The 17,870-nt window shown below is 51.3% G+C and overlaps 7 protein-coding genes across 7 annotated transcripts; 4 read left to right on the forward strand and 3 right to left on the reverse strand.

The window, feature by feature from the left end:
* Nucleotides 1-105: 105 nt before the first annotated feature.
* On the forward strand, nucleotides 106-4,299 carry NCU01878 (vesicle-mediated transporter). Its single transcript, XM_960416.2, has 4 exons — nucleotides 106-597; nucleotides 680-1,205; nucleotides 1,264-4,087; nucleotides 4,154-4,299. Exons 1-4 carry the CDS (start codon nucleotides 589-591, stop codon nucleotides 4,203-4,205), a joined length of 3,411 nt encoding a protein of 1,136 aa, XP_965509.2. The 5' UTR covers nucleotides 106-588; the 3' UTR covers nucleotides 4,206-4,299.
* Nucleotides 4,300-4,448: 149 nt separating this feature from the next.
* Nucleotides 4,449-5,372, reverse strand: NCU01877 (hypothetical protein; the record flags this gene model as incomplete). The annotated part of the gene is made up of 2 exons (XM_960415.1): nucleotides 4,449-5,218; nucleotides 5,300-5,372. The coding sequence occupies 2 exons, from the start codon at nucleotides 5,370-5,372 to the stop codon at nucleotides 4,449-4,451; spliced, it is 843 nt and encodes a 280-aa protein (XP_965508.1).
* A 724-nt stretch (nucleotides 5,373-6,096) lies between these two features.
* On the forward strand, nucleotides 6,097-6,698 carry NCU01876 (hypothetical protein; the record flags this gene model as incomplete). The annotated part of the gene is made up of 2 exons (XM_960414.1): nucleotides 6,097-6,140; nucleotides 6,197-6,698. The coding sequence occupies 2 exons, from the start codon at nucleotides 6,097-6,099 to the stop codon at nucleotides 6,696-6,698; spliced, it is 546 nt and encodes a 181-aa protein (XP_965507.1).
* A 1,609-nt stretch (nucleotides 6,699-8,307) lies between these two features.
* NCU01875 (hypothetical protein) lies at nucleotides 8,308-8,704 on the forward strand (the record flags this gene model as incomplete). Its single annotated transcript, XM_960413.1, has 2 exons — nucleotides 8,308-8,393; nucleotides 8,458-8,704. 2 exons carry the CDS (start codon nucleotides 8,308-8,310, stop codon nucleotides 8,702-8,704), a joined length of 333 nt encoding a protein of 110 aa, XP_965506.1.
* A 696-nt stretch (nucleotides 8,705-9,400) lies between these two features.
* Nucleotides 9,401-10,569, forward strand: NCU01874 (hypothetical protein; the record flags this gene model as incomplete). The annotated part of the gene is made up of 2 exons (XM_960412.1): nucleotides 9,401-9,539; nucleotides 9,641-10,569. 2 exons carry the CDS (start codon nucleotides 9,401-9,403, stop codon nucleotides 10,567-10,569), a joined length of 1,068 nt encoding a protein of 355 aa, XP_965505.1.
* Nucleotides 10,570-12,550: 1,981 nt separating this feature from the next.
* Nucleotides 12,551-13,603, reverse strand: NCU16350 (hypothetical protein; the record flags this gene model as incomplete). Its single annotated transcript, XM_011395051.1, has 1 exon — nucleotides 12,551-13,603. One exon carries the CDS (start codon nucleotides 13,601-13,603, stop codon nucleotides 12,551-12,553), a length of 1,053 nt encoding a protein of 350 aa, XP_011393353.1.
* A 351-nt stretch (nucleotides 13,604-13,954) lies between these two features.
* NCU01873 (hypothetical protein) lies at nucleotides 13,955-17,504 on the reverse strand. The gene is made up of 3 exons (XM_960411.2): nucleotides 15,438-17,504; nucleotides 15,093-15,375; nucleotides 13,955-14,722 (listed from the first exon to the last, which is right to left on the reverse strand). The coding sequence occupies exons 1-3, from the start codon at nucleotides 15,484-15,486 to the stop codon at nucleotides 14,383-14,385; spliced, it is 672 nt and encodes a 223-aa protein (XP_965504.2). The 5' UTR covers nucleotides 15,487-17,504; the 3' UTR covers nucleotides 13,955-14,382.
* Nucleotides 17,505-17,870: the final 366 nt, after the last annotated feature.

Raw genomic sequence — 17,870 nt, forward strand, 5'->3', positions numbered from 1 at the left:
TGCCGCTGCCTTGAGCTTCCCCTGACAGGAGGGGAGGGACGGCTTGGCGATCGCCTTAAACCGGGGGTTGCTACACTAAAGTACACTTCTCGCTACAGTGGCATCACAGGCCACACACCCAGTCCATTTCGACTTCTTGTCCTTGAACCCAAACGACTTTGTTCCGGAACATCATGGTACAGTCCAGGTACTAACATGCCGACCTGACCCAAACTCTGACCACCATCATACCTAACCCCTTATCATCTTCTTTATTACCGTTACACACAGAGCTGTAGCCCAATGCTCTCGGGCGCATTCTGACACCCAAACAGTCTGCCCTCAGGTACTTGTGTCTTTACTGTCCATTTAAACTGCCGTCACTTGTTTGCAAGTGCACATTGGCAGCTCCTGAAGTCTTCCATATCCCCTCCTCACGCTTTGACCTGCCACGAAGCAGACATCCGCGAAGATTGATTGCCAGTATCGTGTCAGTGCGCCTCCGCGCCTCCTTACCTAGTAATCCAATTTGAGCTTGACACGGATCGATTCCTACGGCAGCTGCGCCTAGCCTCGTGGCTTTGCGATTTGGGATAGAACAGAGGCACCATGTTGCAGGTACGCGTATCACCTCCCTTCTTGACTAGCTACACCATTGGTATGGCCTCGACAGGTTCTAAGCATGCCGTGGTTTTCACAGAGAATCAAGGGTGCCATCGACCGCACCATTGCGGAAGAGCAGGCTAGGGCGAGAGCAGCCCTCGAAGGCGGTGCTCCTGGCAGTTCTCACGTACGAAACTCGAGCTCGTTATCGCGGACCTCGAGTGCTGCCGGAACACAAGCGTCCAGGAGACCTCGGCCTTCAAACAATCTAAGCCAAGACATGTCCGCCGATGGAACCGTCACCACTTCCGACCCTGCCGTCTTCGAGGCCGCCTTCGTGATCGATGATACAGACGAGAGCAACACCCCAACCCGCATCGGCACACCTGTCTCGACCGACAAGGAAGGAAAGGGCAAGGATACTGAAAAGCCGGCCATCAATACCGAACCCGTCAAAGAAGGGACGGACCCGCTACAGAATGGAGATAGGTCAAGCGTCAACAAGTCTCCCGCAGGGCAGACAGCAAGATCGGGGACAACCACGCCTTCTACCACCGCTGAGCTCTCGCCAGAGATCCGGGTAAGGTTGAGGAAGTTGGACAAGCTAGAAAAGACATACCCAGGTCCGTGCTCCTTTGATACTGCAGCAGTGCAGAACGCATGCGCTAACCAGTATGGCAGAGCTTCTGCGATCTTACCGGATTGCCCACGGCCGTGCGACTTCCATCGAACCATTCGAAAAGGCACTGAGAGAAAACACCCCCTTGACTTCGATTAAGGATCCCGAAGCATTGATCGAGTACCTAAATCAGCTAAACCTGAAGGGCGACATGGTTATGGATGAGCTCAAGCGCGTATCCGGCGAGAAAGACAGCTTTAAGAAGAAGGCAGAGGAAGCCGATAAGGAGGCTGCTGCGTTGAGAGAGGAGATCGCTGCTCTCAAGGCTGCACAAGCCGAAGCTGCCGCAGCGAAGGACGCCAAGGATGCAGAGGCTAGTGCCGAGAAGACTCCGGATGAGAAGACCGACGACAAGCAGGAGGCACCCGAAGTCAAGAGCGACGAGAATAAGGAAATCCAGGAGCTACAGACTGCGCTAAAGACCAAAACTGCCGAGGTCGAAAAGTTGCAGAATGAGGTCAAGACACTGAAGGAAGAGCTGGTGACGGCCAAAGACCATAGCGCCGGTCTCGCCGAGAGCCTTGAAAGGGCTAGTAGCGAACTCAGTGAAGCTAGAGATGCTGCGGCAGTCAAGGCTTCGATTGAGACGCAGCTTGAAGCCCGGAAGGCCGAGATTGAATCCTTGACGGAGCGTCTGACAAAGACGCAGTCGCAACTCAAGGAGGTTGAGACCCAACTGCAGAAGGAGAAGGAAGAAGGCTCTGCGGGACTGAAGGAAACGGCTGCCAAGCTTGCTGTTTCAGAGTCTAAGGCCGAGGAGCTTCAGTCTGAACTTACACAGGTTACCGAAGCCAAGTCCACTTTAGACGCCAAGATCGAAGGCTTGACTTCGGAGATTGAGACTCTCAAGAAGGCCAAGGCTGAAGACGAGGCCAAGATTGATGAGTTGGAGAAGAAGATCAAGTCCACCCCTACGCTCACTACTGCCCCTGCTGCCGCCGTTACTACAGCACCACCCACGCCGTCTACCCCTACGCAACCCGCATCCTTAAACAAGAAGAAGAACAACAAAAAGAAGAAGAAGGGTGGGGCTTCGGTGACGCCAGCAGCCACTGCTCCAGAGCCTACCGCCACCGAGGATCAGCCACCCATGTCACCCGCTGAAGGTCCTGCGACGGCAGAGCTCACGGCAGAGCTCCAGGCCGAGCAGGCCCGCTTGAAGGAAGAGCTTGCCCGCTTGCAAGAAGAGCTCGCTGACAAGGATCAGCGTATCGAGCGTCTTGCCAAGCAACGCAAGACTGAAGAGGACCTCCGTGAGGAGATTGAGAACTTGCAAGACAGTCTCAAGGAGATCGGTTTCGAGCATGTCGAAACCAAGCAACGTCTGAAGGAGCTGGAGCAGGAGAAGAAGGAGCTGAAGGCCCGGATTGATGAACTTGAAAAGGAAGTGGAGGCAGCCGCTTCAACCGCTCAAACCAATATCAAGCTTCAGTCAGAGCACGAATCGCTCCGTCAAGAATTTGACGACCTCAAGCAGAAGTCGCAGACTCTCCAGTCTGACCTTGCCGCCGCCCAGCAGCTCGCCCAAAGCAGGTACAAGGATCTCACTGACCTGCGCGAGGTTCTGCAAAAGGCTCAACCTGAGCTGAAGTCGCTTCGGCAGGAGGCTGCCGCGCTCAAGACGGTGCGCGAGGAACTTGCGGCGCGGAACGCGGACCTTCGTAATCTCGAGAAGCGCGAGAAAGACTTGAAGGCTGATCTTGTCTGTGCCCAGCGTCTCGCCGCTGACCGTGATGGTGAGATCAAGGCTCTCCACGACAAGGTTGGCCAGGAGACAAACGCGCGTCTCAAGCTCGAGGATGAGAAGCGGGTTCTTGGTCGGGACCTTCGCAGATCTGAGGCAGAGAAGATTGAGATTGCCGCACGTGAAGAGAAGACCGCCCGAGAACTGCAGCGCGTGCAAGAGGAAGCTAACAAGCTTCGCCCGCGCATCCGCGAGCTGGAGGAAGAGGTCAATCGTCTTAGGAAGGAAGGTGACATGATGCGGGAGGAAGTTCAACTCAAGAGCAGCCAATACACTAGCGCCCAGAACCTGCTCGGCAGCATGCGCGACCAGACAGCCGAGCTGAGCATCCAGTTGAAGGAGGCACAGGATCAATGCGAGAGCTTAGATGAGGAACTGGCCGAGACGAGGAAGATGCTCAGCGAGCGCACTCGCGAGGCCGAAACGATGCGTCGTCTTCTTCAGGACGTGGATGAGCGTGCGGACAGCAAGGTCCGTGACATGCGCGCCAAGATGGAGGCAGCGGTGGAAGAGAGAGATCGTATTGAGGAGGAGACCAGCGCGCTGGCTCGCCGCAAGTCTCGAGAGACGGAGGAGCTCAAGCAAAAGGTACGTGATCTTGAGAGAGAGGTCAAGAGCTTAGCAAGCGAGAAGGACGAACTCGAACATAGGGAGAAGGAGTGGAAGAAGCGCAGGGATGAGCTGGAGAGCGTCGAAGAGAGATCCAATGCTGAAGTCGAGGAGATGCGGCAAACGGTGTCGAACCTTAGGAGTACCCTCGACGCTAGCGAACTCCTTGTCCGGGAAACGGAGAAGAAAAACGCTGAGCTCAGAAGATCCGTGGATGATTACCGGCTCAGATACGACAAGGTGCAGAAGGAACTCAAGACGGTACAGACCAAGCTGGCAAGCATGACCAGTTTGGCAGGTAGTGGAAGCAGGGGCTCCGTGGACTCGGCGAGGTCAAACTCGATCGTGTCTGCGAACGCCACGCCCGATGCCATGTACCTGAAGACCATCTTGCTGCAGTTTCTGGAGCAGAAGGATAACAGGTTACGGGCACAGCTGGTGCCAGTATTGGGCAAGTTGTTGAATTTTGACAAGTAAGTTACCTTTCCTGTCTTGTGTCGATACCCGGTCCTGACGATACTTACAACTTGCTTTTACAGGACGGACGAGCAAAAGTGGCTTACCGCGGTCCAGCATATCACCATCAAATAGTCGATGGTATGGGCATTCAATAGTAATCAGTAGTGTCCCTGGATAATATAAGAAGCGATAATCGTTCCCCTCAAAGAACTGGATCACTCAAAGCATCAATCTCATTCCATTTATTGTCTAAAATGTGTCCCCCTTCCCACTATGATTCCTTTTTCTGTTCTTCTCCCGAAATTTCCCTTTCTTCCTTACCTAGAGGCAGGTATCCTAGCCATGCCACACATTGTGCCCATCTGCCCCGTCTCCTCACCAGAACCCATCACTCCAATCGGACTCTCCATCAGAAAACCATGCATCATCCCTCGCGCTCGAACGCCCATGACGGGAATGCGACGGAATGTTCCAATTTTCCCCAAAAGAGTCTTGGTGACTCCTGCCAACACCACCACCACCACGCTCTCTCGATCCGCCGGCGAAACCCAGATCAAAAGGGCTCACATAGCGAAAGGGTATCTCGCGCCGACTCTCGTGACCTGACATGCCACGCTCCATCGGCGCTCTCGGGTCTCCTCTGAGCATGTCGTCGTCACGGTGGCGCGAAGAAGGACTTGGTCCTGAATCGTGGCCATAGTCACGGTCATGGGGGCGGTGTCGGTCAGAGCTGCTTAAGCCGCCGGGAGCGTAGTAGCGTTGTTCGTCCCGGTGGGAAGAAGAAGAAGAAGGAGGAGAGCCGCCGTGACCGTGGTGGCGATCATCTCGGGGAGCAACGGAAGCACGGGATGAGTGAGATCTACCACCGCCTTGGCTGTAACCGCGGTCGGAGTCACCGTCGTAGCCATCGTCGTAGCTATCGTAGTCGTAGCCACGGCTACTGCCACCGCCAGGGGCTCTACCAGGGGCTCTGCCGGATGAGCGGCGGTAGAAGTCGCCGTCGTAGTCGTCGTCGTCGTCGTCGGAACTGTAGGCGAGGTACTCATCTGCGGGGAAGGAGCGGGCCCTACTATCGCCACCGTGACTGGGGCCGCCGCCGCCGGCGGGCTGGGGGGTTCTGCTGGGGGTATCGTAGCGTGACGACGCTGAATCTTGATAGTTGGCTGGGTCAGCGGGTTACTCGCAGAGGTCTGGAAGATGAGGGTAGATAGGGTGGGAAGGCTTACGTCTTGACCGGGAATCATTGGGCGCAGCTACCTGGCGCCTGGAGGGGCGGTAGCGGGAGCCTGAGTAGGACATATTGACCTGCGTTCTTGTTCTAGCTGTGAGGTTCTTGCGTGGTTCTGTATGCCTCGTGGATGGGGTCTGTTGAGTTTTGTTAAAGAATTTTCCTAGAGGGAAGAGTTTGAGGATGGGGTGCTTTTATATGGTTTATCCGCCACTCGAAAAAGATTCGGGAGTCTGTGAAGGGTCTTCATTGTGAATTGTCCAAATCGTTTGACGTGGATATCTCCGGTTGATTCCAAGGTGGTCATCGAGTGTTTGCTGGCTCAGTAACTGGTTCGGCGATAGGCTGCGCCGCATACTGAGTTATCAAGACCGAAGGAAGGCCTGCACAATGGCTCCCCCGATCTCTTCTTCACACTATTAGCAATAAATGAGTGGATGAAGGGACGGGTCAGGAGCAAGGTGAAGTTACCGGACTACAAACGGCTCGTGAAGCCTGATTGTGTTGGGGGTGGACTATGGACAAGCATCGTTGTCAACCGCTCAGTGATTAATCTTGCGAGGTGGTCCTGAAATTCGTCATTGCTGAAAGAACATTTAAGTTTCAGGAACTCCTCAGCAAAGGCGTGGTCTTGAAACCAGTACAAGAAAGCTCAGCATTAGTGCAAGCACCTATTCACAGTAGATCTGAACATATTGACAGCATATAGTCTCAGTCATGGGCTCTCGCAGACAGCCATCCCCCAATCCTTACTGGGGTGAATTTGATCCTCCCTGGCCGAATCCAGATCAAGAAATGCTTCGCCGGGCACGCATGCCGCATAGCAGCGTGCCAGGATGGTACGTGTTGATTAACTCTCACCAAAAAAAAGACCCCGAACCTGACATGTATGTAGGCAAGAACGCACCCGTCCTTGGACCGAAGAACCCGACCTCTACGGCTCTCGAGAACCTCATCGGCCTCAGGGGCGCTCCCCTGAAAGATACCGTCGCCTTCGCTCTCGGCCACTCGAAACCGAATTTGATCGTTACGGTCCTTCAGGATTTGACGAGAGAAGAAGACAACTATCACCGTCACCAGCTCCGACTTCGAGAGCGTACAGAAGACCAAGGTCAAGAGCTGCGACAAACGATGACATTAGATATCGTGGTTATTATCGTGGGGACAAGGAAATGGACAGAACAATGGAGAGGGAGATCGAGATGGAGAGAGAGAGGGAGATCGAGAGGGCCAGGGAAAGGGAAAGACGTCAAATAGAAGCTTCACGGGAGAGAAAGAGAAGGGAGAAGGAGTATGAGAGGGGACGTCGGGGAGGATCTTCCGGCGGCGGCGGTGGTCGGAGGAGGAGTCGGGCTTCGCGATTGTGGGACGGATTGGAGAAGCTTTTCGAGTGGTAGAGGGTGGTAGACAGAGGAATCAATTGGATGTTAAGGACGTCATGAAGGAAGGAACATTTTCGAAAGTAGGGTCATGGGGAGTGTTGATCGCGGAAGTGTTGGGTTGAAATAGACAGCAGAGGGTAGGAATAATTAGAGTCACAGGCACCTACATCCGCGCGCTGGTGCTTTAACTGACGTATGCACTTTGACTTTGGCGGTCTTTTCTTTTCTCCCTTTTTTTTTTTTTTTTTTTTTTTTTTTTTTTTTTTTTTTTTTCACTCTTTCTCAATTTTATTTTTATTGTTCACGCGCTAACCTGGGAAAAGAACTCGCGCTGGAATGAGATGGGGCGCTAACGAAGTCATGGCCAAATCTAGATACATTAGGATATGATACTAACATTACGCTAATTCTCTCCAACCTTCCTCTTTTGTTGACGCGGCCTTGGCAAGTCAAGTTTTTGAAATCCCTAGGTAGGTATGCAAACACTCTGGGAAGACCAGACATACATCAAATTTACCGTCTTTTTTGGGTAACAGACAACAGCGTCATTATCCGCACTATCGGGACCACGCGGTTGATGTTGGGTGACCATGCTTCGCGTTTAAAACCAACAGACGAACCCTTTGTCTTTCGCCCAGCGTTTGACGGGCCGTTTCTACAAACACACCCCATGGCGGTTGATGCTCCAATCGAGGCTTCATGAAGCACTCAAATAAAGCATTGGGCGGATAACTTCAAGAACCTAGCTGGTCGCTAGCCCTCGCCCACGGATTAGAGTTCGCGTCAGATATTACATCAGGCAGTACGCGATACTCTTCGCGATGAATAACGACTTTCGGTTCTGAAGGAAGGGAATCAACGCGGTGTAAGACAACAGAGTTAGGCAAGTTTTCTATGAGTTCTACCCCATTTCAGTTTGGAAGTAAATGCTGATCATGCTTGAATACCTCCTGACCGTGGATGAGATATCTAGCCGCCGAACGCCTCGATTTCGAGCAGCTTCAGTTTTCAAATAGCATATCACAAAAGACATGGTCGGCTTATAGGCGCTTACTGAGTCTTTGTGAGAGTGATGGATAGGCCTTCTGATCAATTCACTTCACTGTCTCGACATGGTTGTTCGAGGAGTGTCTCGTGACGATGCCCACCCATTGCTGCTTCTAAAGGCCGTCATGAAAGTATAAAGACAACGACTTCAGACACTGACGGCTATCTCAGCTGCCATTAATCCCATATCACTAAATACATCAGTAGCTTTGCTCATTACTTCCCTTTATAATTTCCAGATTTTCTTGCTTCCTTACACCGACGACCATCATCAAGTCTTTTATAAACAAGCAACGCCCAGTATAGCCAGAAAACAGTACTCAGAATGAACGAAAAAGATCAGTCACGTCATGAATTCTCTAGTAGGGGCCAACTAGTTCTACGGAACAACCATTCGGAAATGCAAAAGTATGATTCTGTTCAAGTCCATAGAGGTAGTCACCAGGACCTCCACGAACATGAGAGAAGCCAGCAAAGGCCATCCCAAAGCCAAACTTCACACGACTCTACTGCTCCTCCCGGAATGCCATGGGTTATATATGGATCTGGTGACTATGACGACCATTCTCCGTGCAATATGGAAGACGAGGACGGGTCTTCTTACGAGTACTCACAAGATATTGGGAGCATGAACGACGGGTGGAATACCAACTATGATGTTTAGTACGTCGCAAGCTATAAACCGAAGAAGTAAAAAGTAGAAGCTGACTAAAGAAAATAATCTCAGTTGGCCAAACGGCTCTTATGGCCCGGTAGCAGCACGACCCTGCGGAGATGCGGCTAGTGTTGCAAACACGGAGCTCCTGGTAGCAATGCCCGATAGACTTACGAGCTGCGACATTTCAAAGTATGATGAGAAGCTACGCCAGAGTTTCACAAAGAACAACAAGCCAGCCGCGTCACCGTCAAGTCGTACGCAATTCGCAGCGACAAAAAGTAGGAGCGTTTCTCTCCATCAACGCGAGAAGCTCTAAATATCCCCGTATCACCGATCATGCGGGCTTGGATCGGATGAATTCTTTGCAGAAAAGATTGTCGGTACCTACCTCTATGTACCATGATGGAAAATGGGTCTGATGGGCAAGGAGCATTGGTTGAGGCAGATGATGTTGGATATGGTGGCGCGAGTGTCTTTCCTTGTAACGCGGTAGGGTCAGTTGGTAGAGAGATCACAGGAATTGTAGACGGGTGTCACTATGCGCCAGGTTGTAGTGTTGGTTCAAAACAAGCAATAGAAACGACATCTTTTCATTATGACCTTGAGGAATTGACATGAAAAGCGTGGTGACAAAACCATGAGTGTCAGGTGTCAACATATTTCAGGGAGTGTGGTTTCTAGACACTCGCACCATCACAGTCGAACTATTTATGGAAGAGTTATGACTGTCCCAACTTAGGGAGATGAGGTTTAGTAATAGATGATAGTGGTTATAGATACTCGTTAGGTCCTGGGAACAGTTCTTGTGCGCATGGCAATCCGGATTGATGATTCTGATGGTCTCGATCCAGCGTCACATCAAAGACGCGAGGGTTTGATGAGTCGTCAAACACTTTGCGACAAAACTCATTGATCAAGGTAATCCTTAGTCTCTGTTCATGATGGACTCGACAATTTGCGTGAGCCATAGCAGGAAAAACGAAGTGGTAAAGGTAATGCGTGAGTGAGAAACATGGACACTCGTCCAAGATGTGAAGCCGCAAACAGTACGATCAATGCTTTGTCTTCCGACAGAAGCCTGAACAACCAGTTTCGAGAGAATGACTATCGAGGCACTGCGCTTCCCTCCCTCGCAAAACATAAAAACGGGTGTAAGCCTGCCAGGAAATGACGATGTATGCCTGGACAACACCAAACAGCTCTGGCGAATCTGTAGGCCACCAATCCAAAGCACACCCAATACTGACTTTAGCTCCAAGTTTCACGCCAATGTCGAGACGCTTCGCTTATTCGGGTTTCGCCCTTCCCAGCCGTGACCGTGACTGGGATGGGTACCAATCTTCTCCTGACCGGTACTACAGAAACACCGGGGCCGAGTCCCCATATAGCCCTACCCGACGGACAGAAGACTACCGTCAATCCTCGAGTGCCTTCTATTATCCGCGACCGAGACGTCCTGCTGATGGGACCCACGGCCAATCATCCTTCATCGACAGTCCTACAAGATCGCGCGGCTCAAGGAGAATCCTCGACGACTCGGATTATGACGCCGACTATTCCGACCAATGGAGCGGCAGTGCTGCAAGGGGTCCTGCGCGATTCGGTGGCTATGGCTTCAACGCAACGCTGCGGAGATCGAATCGGGACGGTCGTTCTAGGGTTCAAAGACCGCCGGCACCATTCACGTACGACAACTCGGGGGCTCGCCGCTCAGAAAGCAGTTCCGATTATAGCGGCGACGTGATATATACCCGCCGCGGGCGCAGTCCAGTTCGTAGGGGGTATTCGCCTTCACCAACTCCAACGCAAGGATCGTTCTGGAGCAGTCCCGGTCGCGATCGGGGATGGAGTCGGTCGGCTCGGGTGTTTAGACCGCCGTCTCCTGTCCGCCGGAGCTGGATATCGTCGCCTACCCCGCGCCAACAATACAACCCATCCGGCCGTCGGTCGTACAGATACGATGACAGTCTTGAAAGTAGACGCTCTGGGACTTCGAGGGGCTCTAGTCCCTCACCACCGCGAAGAAATACAGGCAGGAACCAGGGTAATTTTCGGTTCACCAGTTACGCGAGCGATGATATTCCAATTCGGTCGCCACGATCACCAGATTCTCGCGCTGGAAGTGGGTGGTCGGAATATTTTCAGTCGACAGAGTCGAGTCCGTACCGCGGGTACTGGTGAAGACTTGATGTCGCGATTGCTTCCATCGCTCGCCGAGAGATACTACTGTGACCTGTGATGCTTTGGTGTGAGGGTGGGTGTAGGAAGACTGTTGATTGGATAGGGTCAGAGAAGTCGGGTTGTGGCCAAGGCAGGTCATGCCATCGAGCAATGTTGACTGTTTGCGAAGAACGTACACAACTTGGGTTTTCATTCGTTAGAAAAAAAAGCTAGGACTCAAAAAGGATCGATGTATTAATGATAAGTTCCTAGTGCGAAGTGCAACACCAGAAAACTGTGATTTTAGTGTAAACGAAGGAACATTGAAAGTGGTTGCGACGAGGGGGGGGGTACATTTATAGTGGGGCACCCATTGCACATGCTTATCAGGGAGATAAGAAAGCCAATGAGATTCCTACAAGATAAGATTGTTGCATGACGTCATAGCACAGCTTATCGGTTCTGTAAGCATTCTGAATGCCCTCACTTTGCCCCAGAAGTAAACAAACATACCAACGGTGGATACCGAACTAGGTACAAGTTGATCTTCAACATCCAGGGATAATCAGAATTGTGAAATTTTGGGAGTTTCGCCAGCATCCGGCGATTCATAAACGAGTAACCGACTTGAGTTTGAGGGGCTGAACAATCGGAATCCAACAATTAAGCAGCGTGTGCGGCACCAGCGCTGGAAAATAGAGAGATGCATGTATGCTGTTACTTTCTACATCATACTGAATACAGTAGGCCCAAATCAAACGTCTTTGTGTACTCAAAAGTAACGTGTGCGACTATTCTCCCGGAGCAGGAAGACCATCTGATCATTCTAGTCATGCGTTACGGACACCCAGAAATGTTGAATATCAGATAGGGTCAAAGTGAAGCGGTCATTGGAGGATGATTGTAATGTCGACTGTTTCTAGTCTGTCTCCGTATCACGGGAGTAGCTTCATCTCTTCGCATTGCTTCAATTCAAAAGGTGCATACCAGACCACTTTCGCCCCAAACCCAAAAGTGCGATGCAAACATCGTTCGAGATTGCGAAAGAAAAGGAAAAGTCCAGGGATTTCATCGATACTGTCTTCAGCAAGAATCGATGACGGTAAAACTGGCAAAAAGCTTAGGCGCTCAGGTAAGCTTGTGGAACGAACCACAATGCTCCAGCTGCGCCCTACGAAAACTGTACCTTGAACACCGCGTGCCCAGCAATGTTTTCATCAACGGAACCACTGGGCCATGAAACCGCAGAGCCCGCTGTGGTAATGGTGTCTGGTACCCGACCTTGTATTGGGCTTGCCAGTCTCTCTCAGCCCGGGTGCTTGTGGCATGGAGCTGGCAGGGCATGTTAGGGGCTCTGCACCTTCTTTAACCACCAGCGTGCCAGTGCGTGACGCGTACAGCGCCAGACGAGGGGAGGGGCACAGGTTCGAAGGTCCAGATCACACAGAGAGGATCCATTGCCAGCAGGTTACAAGTAGATAACAGGCTATCTGGGACACCGGAGCCTACCGGTGGTGTCTGCGCCACAAGGGAAGTGAAGGATTGCAACATGCCTCGTAGTCATCTAGAAGCTGGAGGTTTCAGGCAGGAGATGGTGATTTGGAGCCTCTGAAATCTCATTATTGCATCGACGTCGACAAGTCGAGCAAACCGGGAAGCAGAAGAAGACTACAAAATGCTCTGGCTCTTGACGGAGGCCTCCTAAAAACCATGACCAAGAAAGGGATGATTGTCAAATGAGAACATCAAGTGACAGCTAAGCCCCATAATTAGGGACACAAACTTTATTTCAGCATCGTTCTTGCAATCTCACGTTTGTTTTCTTGAGGAAGGCACTCTGCTGGATGATTCTGCTGAAGAAACCGAAGCTCATGTTCCTCTCGCGTCTTCCCGCTGTAACAATCTCCAGTGTGGCCAAGTATCGACCTCACGCAATCATCCCTTCCCTTCCACTCGTTGTTTCTGAAGCCCCGTCCTTTCCCAGTTTGGCTCCCGTTTCTCATCAAGATTGTTCTATGTAGTCCTCATCCCAGGCACCACTATGAACACCCCTCGGCACCCACCTCGTCCCCCTCCTGTCAGGCCGCGTCGGAACATACGATCCTCTCCGCAGCTTCCCTGGATCCCCCGAACCACTTGCGAAAACCTCTGTTGAAATTCGTCCCACGTCAACCGTCTGTTCCTTCTCCTTTCCCTTCCACTTCTTCTCTGTGCTCAGTTCATTGCCATTCACATCGGCAGCATCATGATGATTTTTCTCATCCCTTCTTTTCACATACCACTCTCCATCCACTATAGCACCTCCTCCATCCCCCAACCGTCGCAGTGATACGGGTTCCTCGTTCTTTCCCCGCCAAATCCACCGCTCAGGGGCAGTGTCCACTTCCTGGGCTGGATGATCACTTCGAAACAAAGGTAGACCGCCCATCGGCACGAAAATAGGAGGAGGAGGCCCCTTCCACTTCCGTACCCTGCTCCGTTTTCCCCGTCCCGAAACTCGTTCCAGATTTCTCTCGATATCGAAGTCAGAGTCGGACTCAGACTCCGGTGGAATTGGCGGGACCCAATCCATACCGGTTCTGAGAGTCTCAAAGACTAGCTTTACTACCACCTTGATCCCGCTTGCTAGGTTGATCATTGCTTTGGTGAGGACAGGAGGAAGGCAGAGGCAAGAATACTGGTCGTTGTCATCGGGGCATGGGAAGAAGCTGACTTTCCTTTTTCCTCGTTGAGAGGTGGTTGGTTGGTAATCACGATTGTTCGACAGATATGGGTAGGTGGTGGGATGCCGTATGTGGCCTGGAGGTAGTGATGGGAATGGTGATGGTGGTGAAGAGAGGTGCTGTGACGGTGTGTATACACGGCTTTCTGTTTCAAGCTCGCTTTCTTCAGGGCTCGAGTCATTGTTATGTCGATCATTGTTGAAAGAGCTGAAGTAGATGACAGGGATTGGTGATTCCGGAGGCGTGTGGAAGGATTGTTCGGAAGAACCTGGGGAGGAGGAGGAGGAGGAGGAGGAGGAACCACCACCCTGGCCGAAAGGTTGGTATTCCATACTGGGGGATATTTTCATAATCGTGGTTTAGTTGAAAGAAGAAAAGAGGCGTTTATTCGTTCCCCGTTGGTATAGTATCAAGGAAATCTTTCTGGAACTTCCCCTGTTTGATTTCTATGCGCGGAATTACCAGTTGAGACACTCCTGTAAAGAAAACCCTTCTGTTCAATGTATTGACCTCCAACTCCACTTGGCATCGCTGCTACGGATCATTTTTCAATCTCCTGTGACTCAATTAAACAATATCGCATCAGGATGGATAATATGGACAATTTGAACATATGATGCATGATGGTGATGAAATCCTTAAAAAATGCACATCTCGAAACAGTCACAAAGACCGACAATATCAGGTACGTACAGATTAGCTGTCATTTTATAAGCTGTAACTCCCCCTTTCAAGAGCCATCGGAGGTTTACGCGTGAAACAACATGTTTAGGTCCTAGAATAGTCAAGTGTCTACCAAGCCATCATCGTTGTTGTGGCCTGCAGTGGTGGGTGAATCAACCAACATTTCAGGACGGGAAAGTGATGCAGGTGTAACATTGCTTCTTCGATCACAAAATTTTCTGACATTGTTTGACTTCATTCACACCTGTACAATGCTCCATCTGCCCCTCACGTCCATGATCAACACCACCGAGACACTCCTGGCCCACGCCACACCTCCTTCGGGATAGATCATTCCACTCGCAGAGACCTAGCGAAAACCTCTCAAGACTTACCTACCCACCCATTTCCCTCCCATAACCCCTCTCACTTTGTCCCATTTGGCCACCTAAGCCCTAACTCCCTGACTCCCCAACAACCTCTGCACCGCCGCTTCGAAGCCCGCATTCCTCGCCGTACCGAAATCATGATTCCAGTACGCGTGCACATCGTGCACCGTGATTGCGCTCGTTGGGCTAGACGGGTTCGAAGGTTTAGTGGGACTATAAGCAAACGCAAGCCGGTTGCCGCCGTTGGGCTGGACGTAGCGGACCGCGCCGCCGTCGGCTGCCCATGAGGTGCAGCCCGTGCAAAGGGCGGTGAATTGCCAGTGGGTCGAGTTGGACTTGGTGCCGGTGTTGAATAAAATGTAAGTGGCGGTGGTGTAGAGTTGAGGGGGTGTGTGGCTGCTGAATTGGAGAAAAGGGGGGAGAGGTTAGTAGGTGAAGTTTGCGGTTTTGATTTCGGTTGGTCGGAAATTGCCACAGGCATGCACCCCCCAAGGTGAGGATGGGGAATATCGATGTGCATTGCATCTCTGTCAGACGCAAGAAAAAAAAAAATGTCAAGAACAAGATGAACAGAAAATGCGGGCTACCAGTTCCCACATAGCCGTCATGTAGGCATGGTAATTGATAATTCGCCCGCATTTTCTTTCAGCACAACATTGCATGTACATTTGCATCCATCCATACGGATGAGAGCCAAAGGATTGAGAACCTGTGCATGTGATTGTGCATGTGATTGTGCATGTGAACGTATAAGCGTAACTTTACCTACCTGGCCGATCTAGAGGACAGCACTGGTTGATTGTTTGACCCTCGCCAAAATACCATTAAGGGATTCTTGGTCATTGAACCGCCCCAAGCAAGCCCGGCCCAGCCAACGTCGTTAGGAATGATCACCTGGACTACGACGTCGTAGGCAGAGTTACTGGAGACGTTGCTGGGGATTGCGATTCGGAAGGTTATCCCTCGACCGTCGACCTTGTACAACGCAAAGTTTTGGGAATAGGTGAGGCCAGTTTCGGCGTCGTGAACTGCCACAGACTCAGCAGCAGATACTGTTGGGCGAGTTAGTGCCTCCCAATTGGGTTCAGTAGATGTAAGGGATTCCTGTTCGTACCGCTGCGCAGTAAAGTCACGATGACCACGAATAGTAAGTTCCAGAACATTGTCGCTTATAGACGCGTGACGTCCACAAGAGAGAAATTCAACGCTGAGTAGGTGTTAAAAATGCTGAGCGCGGTAACCAGATAGATAAAGGGTATTGACAATTTCCCAGTCGAAACCCGGAGAGTAGAAACTGAGCGAGATGGAAAGAATGACGGAAATCATTGCTCTAAAGAATGCGCTGCTGAATCTATGAGTTGACTTGTTGTTCCTTCCATGAAATCCAAGCACAGTGAGCTGCCTGTTACCGTCAAGTTGTTTTCCCGGTCGCGGTGATACGCTGGCTAGGATGTCGGAGGCAGATGTGTCGCGCCGAGGGGTATAGCATATGTACCAATGGGCGGGTGAACCGCGTAATGCCTTTTTTTTCATCACTCTTAATTTAAAGAACCACGGAAACGTTTCCCTCTCGAGGTGCTCCTTCCAGGTAAAGACCAAAACTGAAGATCGCATGCTGGGCGCTGATGCAGACAATATATTGAGCGTGGGTGAATCCCCATTGTGGAGGCGGCGAGTGGTGGAGAGGGTGACGATTTGGGATGCCAACGGACTTTATCCGCAGATTGAGGTAGAAGCGACGGCGACATACAAGAGGCCAGGCTCGGAGGTTAAATGGCGGCTGATATTGACATTACACCCCATTGTAGCCTCCAAGAGCCGCAGATTCCAAAATTGGAAAGATGGGCGTGGCTTTTCCTGGTTTCGGCCAGTGCAGGCATTGCGGGAGTGGAAATTAGAATCAAGATGTCCCGAACTGAACTATCGAACTCGGGAAAATATTGTGCTATTTCGATGTGATACATCTGTGCCTGCATGTTAGTTATACCATTACGTTTAAAATATTAAAGAAGCGAAGCTCGGAAAGACCGCCTTATCTATTTTGGTTGTTCATTGCTTCATCAAAGGCCTTCGGCGGGCGGAGTGTCCCTCGGGATGTGCTTTGGAGCGATTGTAACTTGGTTTGATGATGTGATCCCGAGAACAGAACATGTACTTCTTGGGATACACCACATTGCGTCTTATCCAGTCCTGCCATCTCGAGCTTTGGCAGGACAGGTACTGGTAAATGGTTACAGCAGGCTTTCGTTAATAAAGAATGACACCGTGTTGTTGATTGTGATCCTTCGAAGCATGATGCAGTGATCCGGCATATGCCCCATGCACTTTTATGTCCTTCAACCATTGTAAAAGTGCGACTCGCGTAAGGCCCTCAAGCTCTAGACCTTTCTGCACTCTTTATTCTTGAATCTGCATCGCCATGCGGTAGATGACGGCATTCTACCCTCATATGTCCATGGTCCAGGACGTCGGATTAGTCGGGGCTTTTTGGCCAGTGTACAATTGCACGTTGACACATGCAATTCTCAGTCTTTGGATTGAACGTGCAGTGATTTGAAGTTGACGGTATGGATGTCCGGACCCCCAATGAGTGTTCGGGGTTTCACATGATCCACGTGTTGTCCTCGTACATGTAAGCCCGTTTTGGTTTTGATTCTCGACTGGGAGCATGAAGAGAGCTGCGAAGGGAAGGGAAGGCGGGAAAATTACACCGGAACCTTGGACTGGTCGACGCTGTGAGTATCCTCCCGACAACCCATGAGAAAGGTCCTGAACCTATATCTAGACCCGAAAGATTTCTCGGTTGGTACATTTCCGGGCAGGACTGGGCTGATGAGGTGCCTTTGAAGCTGTACAGCCACGCGAAAGATATGTGGCAGAGAAGGCTAGTGGCAAAAATTGTAGCCACTGTAAGATAGACCGCAAGAACGAAGACGGGCGCAAGAGAGGTTGAAGACTTTCACCAACCGAGGACTTGTGAGGCACATGAACGATGAAGCCGAAAAAAACGAGGTCATGAGACGTGATAATCCTTGGTAGGTGCTTGAGCTAACGACTTGGTGCGACAAAGGCTGCCCAATGGAGCTGCGCTAGAATATTCATTAGGAATTGGGATGTGCAGCGCGCACTTTGCCGTGCAATAAACGCTTTCGTGATGCTGATGATACGCACGTCATGTGTGGTGATAGGTTTGGTCATGGGCGAATATTGATGTGGGCAATGCCAATTTACACTAAGCACTTAAGCCTTGAATGGCAGGACGCTCGGGGTTGCGATCGGTCTGCTCGAAAATACGCCGTGGCCCTGTTGGTTAATGAGTTGACTGGCACCGAGCTTTGCGAAGTGGGCTGGAGGTGCGTCGGCGGCTAGCGATCGATCTCGGCAGCCCAGTGCGCGCTTGAACCGGCAAGTGGAACTGTCAAATGGCCCGGCTCGGCGGGCAATCCGGCCGGGTGGGGCGTAGAATAGATCCCGTTCGTCGCTCGGTCCGGTCCGGGTGCGGCGGTAGGTACAATACCTACTGCGTACACTAGAGGTAAGGTACCAT

This window comes from Neurospora crassa, linkage group I, assembly GCF_000182925.2.
Source record: "Neurospora crassa OR74A linkage group I, whole genome shotgun sequence".
In the NCBI taxonomy this organism is placed as follows: domain Eukaryota; kingdom Fungi; phylum Ascomycota; class Sordariomycetes; order Sordariales; family Sordariaceae; genus Neurospora; species Neurospora crassa.